The 13,414-nt window shown below is 43.6% G+C and overlaps 1 protein-coding gene across 7 annotated transcripts in view; it reads right to left on the reverse strand.

Moving 5' to 3' along the window:
• CACNA2D4 (calcium voltage-gated channel auxiliary subunit alpha2delta 4) overlaps window positions 1–13,414 on the reverse strand; it is a 577,533-nt gene that overhangs the window by 94,611 nt on the left and 469,508 nt on the right. For 6 of the 7 annotated variants that reach the window (XM_033951433.1, XM_033951432.1, XM_033951431.1 and 3 more), the window contains 4 exons: window positions 11,729–11,804; window positions 7,135–7,187; window positions 4,545–4,600; window positions 1,187–1,207 (listed from right to left, as the gene is read on the reverse strand). In XM_033951433.1, the coding sequence (XP_033807324.1) occupies window positions 1,187–1,207; window positions 4,545–4,600; window positions 7,135–7,187; window positions 11,729–11,804 (206 nt within the window). The remainder of the gene's footprint in view (window positions 1–1,186; window positions 1,208–4,544; window positions 4,601–7,134; window positions 7,188–11,728; window positions 11,805–13,414) is intronic. The other variant, XM_033951430.1, reaches the window with a different exon arrangement.

The raw sequence follows: 13,414 nt of genomic DNA on the forward strand, positions 1-13,414 counted from the left end.
AATTACCAGCTTTCTGGGTCAAAGATGAATCTCTTAAAGAGCATATTATTTCTTGCTGACAGGGAGAGATATGATTGTTCAAAAACTTGAATTCATAAGTACAGAGTCTCTTAAAAATATAACTTTTGGGGTCTTCACCTTCATTCTCATGAAGGTCTTACTCCTGATTTTTCCTCAAGTGGCTTAGGGCAGTGGTTTCCCAACCCTGTCCTGGAGGACCACCAGCCAGTCAGGGTTTCAGGATAGCCCTAATGAATATGCATGGAACAGATTTGCATGTCTGCCACCTCCATGATATGCAAATCTCTCTTATGCATATTTATTAGGGCTATCCTGAAAGCCTGACTGGCTGGTGGTCCTCCAAGACAGGATTGGGAACCACTGGCTTAGAGTATAGTGCACTCCCGGCTGCCCGTGTATGAGGTCTGTTTTCTCCATTTTTTGTATTTATGATTTTTTTTTGTCTTCTTTCAATTTTGGTTTTGGATGAATGTGGTTTTCTGCTAAACAAATTCACAGTACGTTTGTTTTTTTGAGTTTTTGCTTACGACTGTATCCTCATATTTATTGGTCCAATGGTAGGCCAGTTCAGGAGGGATCCCTCCCGTATCCTGTTCCGGCTGATTGTGACAATTTTTTTTTACCTCCTTCCTGCCTCCCCCATGTACCTTTTTGAATCCCTGGTGGTCCAGTGGTATACCAGGGAAGAGCGAGCTTTCTGTGCTCCTATCCCATGCTGAGTCCCTCCCTGAATGGATGCCTTGAGTTTTCGTGGCCCAGCAGTGTAGCGGGCATCAGCGAGCTTTTTGTGCTCCTGCCAGGCCCTGAGCCGCTCCCTGTATGGCTGCCACCAGTTCTCATGAGTCCTGGCCCACCAGGTCATATGGGCCCATTTTTGTGGCCCCAAAATCTCATCTTAGATTCGAGTGTACTAAAAATGCATTAGGGCTTAACACCATTTAGTAAAAGGGCCCAATTATGAGTTCTGTAGGATTCTGCATGCAGGCAGATTGCTAGAAATTGCCCATTAATTCTTTTCAGAGATTGGTAGTAAATCTGTATTCAAAAGCTAAAAATGGATTGATAGACACCCCACCCCACCCCTCCTTCCATCATAGTTTACACATTCCTCTCCTCACACTGTACCTTCTGGAATATTGTTTATTGCTATATCTATAGTACTTACAATGATGAACGAAGGATTTGGCTTGAAGTCACGTGATGGAGATGGAATGTTGTATGACCATTGAATAACATGATGAAAAATGAAAGAATGAGGCCACATGATGAAGAAAACACAGGTGAGGGAAAGGGAACCATTCAGGCCCAGAGAGAGAAGGAAGAGAATGAAACAGTAGGTTAAGTAGTTTGTGAGGAAAAATAAACAATTATTCTGATCATACCCAACACACACAATTGTTTAAAAAAAATTTAGGCTTATTATGATTAGTAAAGAATAAATCACATAAACTACCAAGTACTAATCCCAATTGCTTCCAATAAACAATAAACATTGATTTCATAACCTCTTCTAAGATATTTAGTTTGATCTTCAGATGGCTTGACAGAGTATACTGTACAACTCCGTATACTGTATATGTACAGCAGAAATCCTCATTGATCCTCCATTTTCTTGTACAGTAAAAGCTTGGTTTGCGAGCATAATTTGCTCCAGAAGCATTCTTGTAATCCAAAGCACTCATATATCAAAGCGAATTTCCCCATAGGAAATAATGGAAACTAGACGATTCGTTCCACAACTCCAAAACTTTAATACAAAATACTGTACAAGACTTTGCTCATTTAGAACAGTCACTACACTCTTGCAGCGTCAGAAAGAGAAGAACCATTGGCTCAGTTGAGATGATGTGACGCGTGTATACTGTATGTACTCGTACTGCAAGACTTCGCTCGTTTAGAAGTCACTACACTCCCGCAGTGTCAGAGAGAGAAGAACCATTGGCTCAGTTGTGATGATGTGACGTGTGTATACTGTATGTACTTGTATTGTAAGACCTCGCTCATTTAGAACAGTCACTACACTCCCGTAGCATCAGAGAGAGAAGAACCATTGGCTCAGTTGTGATGATGTGACGTGTGTATATTGTATGTACTCGTATTGCAAGACTTCGCTCGTTTAGAACAGTCACTACACTCCTGCAGTGTCAGAGAGAGAAGAACCATTGGCTCAGTTGTGATGATGTGACGTGTGTATATTGTATGTACTCGTATTGCAAGACTTCGCTCGTTTAGAAGTCACTACACTCCCGCAGTGTCAGAGAGAGAAGAACCATTGGCTCAGTTGTGATGATGTGACGTGTGTATATTGTATGTACTCGTATTGCAAGACTTCGCTCGTTTAGAAGTCACTACACTCCCACAGTGTCAGAGAGAGAAGAACCATCGGCTCAGTTGTGATGATGTGACGTGTGTATACTGTATGTACTTGTATTGTAAGACCTCGCTCATTTAGAACAGTCACTACACTCCCGTAGCATCAGAGAGAGAAGAACCATTGGCTCAGTTGTGATGATGTGACGTGTGTATATTGTATGTACTCGTATTGCAAGACTTCGCTCGTTTAGAAGTCACTACACTCCCGCAGTGTCAGAGAGAGAAGAACCATTGGCTCAGTTGTGATGATGTGACGTGTGCATACTGTATGTACTTGTATTGTAAGACCTCACTCATTTAGAACAGTCACTACACTCCCGTAGCATCAGAGAGAGAAGAACCATTGGCTCAGTTGTGATGATGTGACGTGTGTATATTGTATGTACTCATATTGCAAGACTTAGCTCGTTTAGAACAGTCACTACACTCCTGCAGCATCAGAGAGAGAAGAACCATCGGCTCAGTTGTGATGTGTGTATACTGTGTGTACTCGTATTGCAAGATCTCACTCATTTAGAACAGTCACTACACTCCTGCAGCGTCAGAGAGAGAAGAACCATTGGCTCAGTTGTGATGTGTGTATACTGTGTGTACTCGTATTGCAAGACCTCGCTCGTTTAGAACAGTCACTACACTCCTGCAGCGTCAGAGAGAGAAGAACCATCAGCTCAGTTGTGATGTGTGTATACTGTGTATACTCGTATTGCAAGATCTCACTCATTTAGAACAGTCACTACACTCCTGCAGCGTCAGAGAGAGAAGAACCATTGGCTCAGTTGTGATGTGTGTATACTGTGTGTACTCGTATTGCAAGACCTCGCTCGTTTAGAACAGTCACTACACTCCTGCAGCGTCAGAGAGAGAAGAACCATCGGCTCAGTTGTGATGTGTGTATACTGTGTGTACTCGTATTGCAAGACCTCGCTCGTTTAGAACAGTCACTACACTCCTGCAGCGTCAGAGAGAGAAGAACCATCGGCTCAGTTGTGATGTGTGTATACTGTGTGTACTCGTATTGCAAGACCTCGCTCGTTTAGAAGTCACTACACTCCTGCAGCGTCAGAGAGAGAAGAACCATCGGCTCAGTTGTGATGAGTGTATACTGTGTGTACTCATATGGCAAGACTTTGCTTGTATATCAAGTTAAAATTTAATCAAATGTTTTGCAAGTTACTTGCAATCCAAGGTTTTTTTCACCACAAATTCAATCAAACCATGTATTTTTTTTTTTTTTTAATTCTTTTTTAATTTTTCATAAAAACATAAGCAGTGCCTCCATGGGTCAGACCAGAGGTCCATCACGCCCAGCAGTCCGCTCACGCGGCGGCCCATCAGGTCCAGGACCTGTATAATCCTCTATCTATACCCTTCTATCCCCTTTTCCTTCAGGAAATCATCTAATCCCTTCTTGAAACCCAATAGTGTACTCTGTCCTATCACACCCTCATTCAAAAACAATGCATTAAAATATACAAATATATATAATTAACTTCAAAATTGCAAGGTACCACAAATAACCATCTCATAAGACAGCGGCATAGAAGATTCCAAAATCAAATTGATTTGTCCCCATATTGATTTCCACAAGATGAATATCAAAGGACAATAGAGCAACCAATGATCCAGTGTCCCTATTTCAAGATGACAGTGCCAGCATCTATTAGATTTGGAACTATCTAACTTCTGCAAATGAACTGGGGTCCAAAAAGTTCTATGTAACAAAAAAAAAACCCAACAATCAGGTTTGTTTCATAGATGCTGATGCTGTACACCTCATCCTCCAAGTCCAAATTTGTAGCCATTGAGTAGCAGAAATCTGCTGCTTTATCTCAATGCTTCTGAAGGTACACCACAAAGAGATCAGCTTTCGCTAACTCAGGGGTCCTTTTGCTAAGGTGCGGTAGTCATTTTAATGTGTGCCACACGCTAATGCCAAATGCTGAAATGGCTAGCGCACCTTAGTAAAATGACCCCTCAGTTCACACAATTTTGAGTGGCTATCTAGTGAAGAAACCCGTTCGGAAAGCCAGATCTGGAAGTTTGAGCTACTGCATTCAGCACCAGGTTCCCTGTATAAGTCGAGGCATTGGCTCTCTATTTAGGACAGGAAACGTTAATATATAAGAACCAAACTGTTTTTAACTACTTACCATCTGCAATGTTGTCAGAGTGCCAGAAACTACACATGTTAAACTCCATCAGAAATCTGCAGAAACAGCAACAGAAGGATCTAGACATTTTACAGCTCCTCCTAAGCAGGTGGAAGTTTAAATAAGCTCCTCCATTTAAGTGCCCGAAAGGAACCTATTCTGTAACGGAACTTAGTATCCATTACAGAACATTAGCGTAACCCACAACAATGGGCCTAACATGTAAGCACCTGCAATTGTAGCAGCCAAAGATCACATAACTTATACTAGTGTACTAATAACTGGGGTTAACAGTAAAATAATGCATTGTAATAGTACCCACATTAATATATTCCTCCTTTAGTACCATGAATGAAATCACTGTGCACAGGGGCCATGATCCAGCATAATTGCAATCCCTGTGTGCAGAGGCCATGACTCAGCATGATGTAGTGAGATCCTTGTATATGGGGTAGAGAGTGACATGGTAATGGTTAAATTGGTGACTCCTGTGGTAACAGGAAAGAGTAGCAAATTTTGCCTGATATTACTGTGGTAGCAGTAGAGTGTTCTATGGTAGTGCTGCGGGAACGGGAACCGCTGCCATAGTAATATGGCGGCAATGGGGATCCAGGGCACCCTCACCAAGCCTATCTTTTAATGTCTTTAGTAGTCTAGTGGATTCTTTGGAAACAGGAAAGAGCTCAACTCTTTCCTGCCCCTGCTAGAGCCACTGCGGCTGCCAAGACTTTATGAAGTCTCGGCAGCCATTTTGAAAATCTTCAGATCTTTGGTAGCAGCAGCGGCGTGGGCAGGAAAGAGATGGGCTCTTTCCTTCCCCCAAAGAAGCTACCAGATCACCAGGGATGATAAGGCAGGGCGCAGGGGAGGACAGGTCAGCATTGTGGTTGCAGCATGGGGGTGGTGGTGGTGGAGGTGGGAGGGAGGGACCTCAGGACCTTTGGTTAGTGCTGCTGAAATATCATTGCTTACATGGCAAACAGGAAGATACTGGACTGGCAAGCTAAATATCCCCATATATTTCCAGAATACTACAAATATTATTCTGTTCAATATTTTGTTTTTCTGTACATTGTTTTGATTTTTTTTATATAGTAATTCCCTGGAGTGCATACAGAGTGCATAAAACAATTAGTAACAGAAATACTGTCCCATTTTTTTTTTAAGAGTGGTACTCATATAGGGGGGAGCAGTATTCTTTTTAAGCTGCACTAAACATCCAATATTTAAATTTTATTCAGGGTTGCTATAAACTACATGTGAGTGTATATATATATATATATATATACACACACACACATTATACTGTGTGTGTGTGTGTGTATATATATATATATATATATATATATATATATATATATAATGGAAATAATGGAAACTCGCTTTGATGCGTTTCCCCCCCCCCCCGAGAACCGGCATTGCTCCCCTCAAAGCCCCCCCCTGCGATCCGGCACCCCCCTGCCTCAAACTGGCACCACCCCGCCACGATCCTCCCCCCCCCCGACACGATCCGATCCCCCCCCCCCGACACGATCCGACATCCCCCTGCCACTTCTTACCCTTATCTGGGAACTCTAGAAGATCAGACTCCTCGTCTGCTGGGCCTTGAGCATCTGAGCATGTTCAAGGCCCAGCAGATGAGGGCCGATCTTCAAGAGTGCCCAGATGAGGGTAAGAAGCGGCGGGGGGTGCCCAATCGTGTCGGGGGGGGGGTCAGATCATGGCGGGGAGGGGTGCCCAATCGTGGTGGGGGGGTCGGATCGTGGCGGGGGGGTGCCGGTTCGAGGCAGGGGGGGTGCCGGATCGCAGGGGGGGTGCCTGATCGCAGGGGGGGGGGCCTTCGAGGGGAGCAATGCCGGTTCTCGGGGGGGGGAACGCATCAAAGCGAGTTTCCATTATTTCCATGGCGGGGGGGGGGGTTCCGGTTTGAGGCAGGGGGGGTGCTCGTAAATCGAGCCATGCTCGGTTTCCGAGGCACCGATTTTGCAAATGTTTTGCTCGTCTTGCAAAACACTCGCAAACCGGTGCACTCGTAAACCGAGGTACCACTGTATATATATATACACATACACACACACACATACATACAGTATATATAGGCTTAAAGTGATTATTTGTAATGCCCTCTCCAGTCATGGTACATTGGCTTGTCATGCCACTAGGGTTTACACGCATCTGTGAAACTGAAAGCTAGGCCATCGGTAGTTTCATTACCAGCAGGGCCTCCCAAGGAGGACAGGTTTCAGCGCAGATGTCAGAGTAACGATGTACCACCCATCTGGGCAGCAGCAGAAGGGCAAAGTTCCCGGCTGGCCACAGCAGTAACAGCTTCGACGCTCCTTGGAATTCTATAAGTGGCAGAGCTGTTACTGTCATGGCCGATGCTAACAACTGCACTATGGTTTTGTAAAATGAGGGGAGGAGTGGTTAAGCCCTGGTTATTAGAAATAATTATAAAAATGGAAAGCCTGGCTCCTGTACTCAGATGTGAAGCCAATAAAACCCAGATAAATAGTGGGGAATTTGCTATGTTTGTGCTTCTTCCAAAGCTTCAAATTCATGCATGAAATGTAAGACACCAGATACTTACAGCAATAAATTGCTCAACACCCACTTTCCAGCAGCCAACACTGCATAGATAGGCTTCCAAAAGAAAAATACAAGAGAAAAAGCAAAATTAATACTCAGCAGCTGAGGTACAACACACATTTCAGTGTAGGAACCCCCTCTCCATCAAATGACTAGTATGAATCACTGCCAAATTTACTACTTAATATTTCTAGATCTTTATTTTTTGTTGTTGGTTGGGAATCCCGTGGTGCTCACATCCCTGGCATTCCCCCCCTGTTCTGAATATATTATTGGCAATTTCCTCAGAGACACTGATTGCAGATAACTGCTTTCCAGAGTTAGGACTGGAACATTATCCAGTTTTGTATGGATAAAATCAGTTGAGTTACATTTTCTCTCTTTCTTTCATCTGGGAGAAGACCCTTCAGATAAGGCACAAACCATAGTCAGAAGCACCGATACTGATGGGATATGCAAAGTGACACACTGGCTATAATGGACCACATGTAATATACACAGGCGTCTGAAATAAAAACAATCAAGGTTAGCTACAGAAGTTGAGGTATTAGTTGAGGACATATGATCGTCTCTGAGAAAACATGACTAAAGTCTGGTGACATTAGTCCCATTTTTTTCTGAATGGGCACATATGACAGTATAATTTATTTATTTTAAAAAATTATTCTATCCTCTACTATCTCCAATTCCAGACTCTTCACAACAGAACATACATAATCATAAACGCACACAATAACCTATTAGTCCTTACAGTGGCTTATATTGGCCTTGTGGTCCCTAGGTTTCCCTTTTTTAAATTCAATAATGTGATGTCATGTCAGTCCACTTAGATACACAGACATCAAGCTCAAACATGTCGTAAGTGATACCTTTCTATTGGACTAACTTAAGCAATAAGTTTTGATTTTTATTTCTTAACCTTATTCCTAATAATTCAAGTGGAATAACATCGTAGCAAGACAGCTTTATCCAAGATGGAAGACAGAGCCTATAGCTGCAGGAGAAATCAAATGAGTACAAGTAAAAAATGTAGAGTTAGTCCAATGAAAAGGTCCAGTAATTTAGATATTCTTAAAATAAATCAGAACATGTAGAGCTTATTCATATAAGGGTCATTTTATTAAGGTGCACTAACAGATTTTGCGTGCGTGAAATGCTAAGGCATCCATTATATACTATGGGCGCCTTACCATTTAGTGGGATCTCTTCACGGAGGGAGTTAGGGGGTGGGTCATTGATGTGGGCAGACTAGATGGGCCGTGGCCCTTTTCTGCCATCAGTTTCTATGTTCTAATCTATGACTGGGTGTTCTCATTTACATGCTGCGACACGGCAAATGAGGTTTAACGTGGATAAGTGTAAGGTGATGCATGTCAGTAACAAATCATATACAAGAATACAGGATGATTTGTTACCGACATGCATCACCTTACACTTATCCACGTTAAACCTCATTTCTCGAGCGTGCTTATGTCACGTTGCAGGCCTTCGCACTCCTTCTGCATCTTCACTACTCTGAATAACTTTGTATCATCCGCAAATTTTATCACCTCGCTCATCGTACCAATTTCCATGTCGTTTATAAATATGTTGAAAAGAACGGGTCCAAGCACTGTACCCTGCGGCATTCCACTCATGACGCTTTTCCAGTCCGAGTATTCTCCATTTACCCCCACTCTGTTTCCTATCCGCCAACCAGTTTTTAATCCACGTGAGTATTTCACCCTCGATTCCATGGCTCGAAATTTTTCAAAGTAGTCGTTTATGCGAGACCTTGTCGAATGCCTTCTGAAAATTCAGATATACAATATCGACCGGGTCACCCATGTCTATCTGCTGTTTACTCCCTCGAAGAAATGCAGCAAGTTCGTCAAGCAAGATCTTCCTTTGCTGAAGCCGTGCTGGCTGGTCCTCATCAGATTGGGTCCTACCCCACTGCTAACCAGGCCTTCACGGCTGGTTTCTTCTGCTGCTGAGCAGCAATGAGCGGGAGCACGCTTTGGCGTTCCTGCTCAGCGGCTTCTTTGGCTCTCGCAAATTCTTGAATTGAATTGAATTATGCTGTGACACAGAGGAATCAAAGGAGATTGTGTGAGGAGGAATAGGGTGTCCCCAGAATCCCCAGGTATTCAGCCTAGGATCACAGTGAATTCCAAAGAAGAAGATCTATAGGCTAAGATTCTAGGATCTGTGGGGGAGGGGTATACTGAGGGCAGGCAGCCATTGGACCTGCCTGTGTATTGTGACTATCTGGTTAAAACACAGCTAAGAACCAAGAGGGAACCTTGGGGAAATTGACAAAAGGAAGCATTGAGGAAAAACCTCAACAATAAGCATGGGAGGAGCCAGAAGGAAACAGACAACAAGGGAGAGAGGGAAAGCTACAGCCTCAGCACCCTGGGGTTGTGGGTTCAAACCCACGCTGGTCCTTGTGACCCTGGGCAAGTCACTTAATCCCCCCATTGCCCCAGGTACATTAGATAGATTGTGAGCCCACCGGGACAGACAGGGAAAAATGCTTGAGTACTTGAATAAACCCATGTAAACCGTTCTGAGATCTCCTGGGAGAACGGTATAGAAAATAAACAAGCTCTTGGCAAAGGGAGGGAGGGTTTGGCGTTTAGGGTCTATTTTCCATGGAAGTGGTATTCCCCAGCAAGGGCTGGGAAAGACGGGAGACGGGAGTGTAAGGAAAGAAGCTAATAACCACATGCATCAGATTGGTCCTAAAAGGAGCGGCAGGCACAGGGGCAGGAGGGGGGCAGTGAGGAGGGGCAGGCACAGGCTGAAACAGTCAAGCAGGCTAGGAATTGCAGGCTTTGCAGAAGTGCCAATAGGTGTAAAGTGTGGTTAGAGGGTGCTCCTGAGAGAAAGGAAAGGGCGGGATCCAGAAGCTACTAGATAAGAGGAGGGGGCAATTTTGCCCCTGAGCAATGATGGCTGAGGAGGATATGGATTTTATGTTACAAGAAATCATGGAGAGCCGAGGGTTTTCTTTTGAGGAACTGAGAGTAGACGTCATTGTTTTTCCTCATCTCTGGAAAATGATCAAGTGGGAGGGTTCTTTTACCAACTAAAAAAGGGTAGGACTACCCCACCCCACCCCTCTGTCTTCTCCAGCCCTGGAAGCAGAGGCTACTGAATGGGGCCAAAGCAGTGTTGGTGAGCTTCATTGAGTGAAGCGGTTATGTTCTGCTCAGGAGTAATGCCGGCTGCAATATTTAAAGGGAAGTGACTGAACCAGCAAATATTTGAGGACTCTAGCTGGAGTACAGCTGGAGGAAGAGGTCTACCTGAGCTAAGGCTGTTTGAAATTTGAAATAATAATAAAGACAAAAAAAACCATAAGGTGGAGTTCTTAAGTGGTACTGTACATGAAATCCCTGGAGGGAGACTCCCATTTCTCATAAGAAAGAACCTTGGATGAGAATCTTCTTTCAATAAACTGCTTTTTTTTTTTTTTTTTGCTAGCAGGAAAACCCAGAGGAAGGAAGGAAATCCTGTCAGAGAAGCTGCACCTGTAACAATGCACGTAAGTATATACTTACCCCCCTTTTTTACTAAGGTGCACTAATTGTATTAGCACGCTAACGTTTCCATAGATTAACATGCATGTGTTAGCGCACCTTAGTAAAAGAGAGTCTTACCTCTGAAACCACTAGTAGGGTGCCTAGGTGCTATCTTGTAACAGTGCATGTAGGTAGCATCATATGGAAATGCAAGGAGGTTATGCACACGAGCAAAGAATGTATGGGCAATGGGCGGGGCTCCCAGTTGCTGCATATAACATACAGAATACTGTCAGTTGTGTATGTCCCGGTTGCATTTAGGTACTTGAGGTTACGCCATGTCTTTGGCTGATGTACTTGTTGGCACATAAGTGTAAGATGCACACAAGTTGGGGTATGCTACTATTTTATAATGTTATGGAATAACATTATAAATGCTTCCCTGGGGTGCCTACACAGAAACACTCAGTTATACAATTGCCCTCATAGTGGCTGAGTATTGCTATTATATAGATAAGCTGAGGTTGACACCCTTGTTTCGCCCCTCCACTACATGAACAGAATCAGGGTGGTCAGACATATTTTCAGCCTGATATTATCCATACAGCACTTGAAAATACACAGATGTGTACATTATACATTTGTTGGTCTCTGGTAAATGTGGAATTCTTTTGTAAACTGACCCCCATCTGTTGGGGCTGACTCGCTAGGGCTTTTCCCCCTTCGTCTATGGGGAAAACCATTTTACGATTCAGGCCTTTCTGTCTTCTAGCCTAATGCAGGGATCTCAAAGTCCCTCTTTGAGGGCTGCAATCCAGTCGGGTTTTCAAGATTTCTCCAATGAATATGCATTGAAAGCAGTGCATGCACCTAGATCTCATGCATATTCATTGGGGAAATCCTGAAAACCCGGCTGGATTGCGGCCCTCAAGGAGGGACTTTGAGATCCCTCTAATGCATTCCAGTGAAAAGGTGGACAATTCTTTTAATTTTCAATCAGGTCACTGTGGTTATTGGCATGGTTGAGTTGACCTATTATTATTGAATGACTGAATGCTATTTTTACTAATACCCTGCGATACATACATTGAACAGGGACCGGGCACCACTGTGGTGGTGGTATGGCATTTTGCACATGGCCTGGTAATCATACAGCGTCACCCTAGCAAAAAAAAAAAAAAAAAGAAAGAGTCATCATTATTGCATCTTTCAGTGAAAGGCAAGCTTAATCACCACTCCCTTGATTTAGATTCCTAACTTCCAAGTTATATTTCAATTTCAACAGGAATGTTGGAGGTTGGAACCAACAAATTCAGAACAGCACAGACTCAAATAGAGGGGAAAATGTGAGCTGCTCAAGTCTCTACAACACTGGTTCCCAAAATGTCTTGGAAGACCCCCCCCCTCCCCGGTCAGGTTTTCAAGATATTTACAATGAATATGCATGAGAGAAATCTGCATGCAATGGAGGCAGTACAATCTATATCATGAATATTCATTACAGATATCCTGAAATCCTGACTGGTTAGGAATCCTCAATTCCAGACTCAAGGGAATTTTTGATTTTACATTATCCAAATCCCAGGAAGATGGTTTGTAAAAAGATAGTTTGGGCTACATTTTCATATCAGGCTATGAGTTGCTGGAATGAGATACCTCAGACAAACTATAGTAAATTATGGAAACTGTTGAAGACCTTGATGCAATCCTGGCAGTCCAGCGCTGCATCGGCAGCCTCCCCTACTGGACAGCCACCCAAGTCCCCATCTGCTGCGGCGTGCCTGCCTGGTATCGTGCCGCTGCTGGAAAGGTGTCAGCTTGGTCCAGCGCTGCATCGGCAGGCTCCCCTATCTGCGCCGGAAGTGAAAGGCAGACGTGAGTCTCGAGCACGCCTGCCTGGTCCGCGCCACCGCTCGAATGGTGCAGCTCCCGCAAGTCTCGCGAGAGCCAACAGCTCCATTTGGGCGATGGCGCAGGACCAGGCAGGCGTGCTCGGGGCTCGCGCCTGCCTGGCAGATGGGGAATCAGGCGGTCGTCCAGCAGGGAGGCCTGCCGATGCAGCGCTGGACCGCTAGGATTACATCACGGTACTGATGGGGGGAGGGGGGTGGCGCGTGGTATTTGCTGCATAAGATGCACCCTTATTTCCACCCCCTTTTTGGGGGTGGAAAAAGTGCATCTTATGGAGCGAAAAACACAGTAATTTTCTTACCTTGAAGCGCCTTGCAAAGGAAGGAATAACGACTTAGAATATAATGTGACACCTAAAGACAGCCATCAGATACTCATTTTTCCTTAAATTTGAATTATAATTTATATGTATTAATCACTCATAAAAATACTGGATCGTGTTTTTGTGGACTGGAGATTGCTTAAAAAATTTGTATTTTGTTTCCTTTTTATGCATAATCAAAATTTTGCCTAATTTGCAATCTTTTCAGTACAAGGTCTTTAAATGCTTGTTAGAATAATGAAAAATGATAAATAAAGCATTAAAAAAACAAAACCTGGTAACCCTATGAAGACCTATCTTTGTGGGAAGTGTGCAGTTAACAAATAATTTTCCCAGTTTTCAACTGTCAATTTTATAACGAACCTGGGAATCCCAGTCTCTTACTTTGTTAGCCATATTGAACTCAAGAAGCTAGTGTGCGATATAAATGCCTAATGTAATCCTCCAAGCCAGGTTTAGGAACACCTGTTCTACCACTTAGAAACATAGAAATATGAATAGAAACAAAGAAACACGATGGCAGATAAAGGCCAAATGGC

Source organism: Geotrypetes seraphini, chromosome 7, assembly GCF_902459505.1.
Source record: "Geotrypetes seraphini chromosome 7, aGeoSer1.1, whole genome shotgun sequence".
NCBI lineage: Eukaryota > Metazoa > Chordata > Amphibia > Gymnophiona > Dermophiidae > Geotrypetes > Geotrypetes seraphini.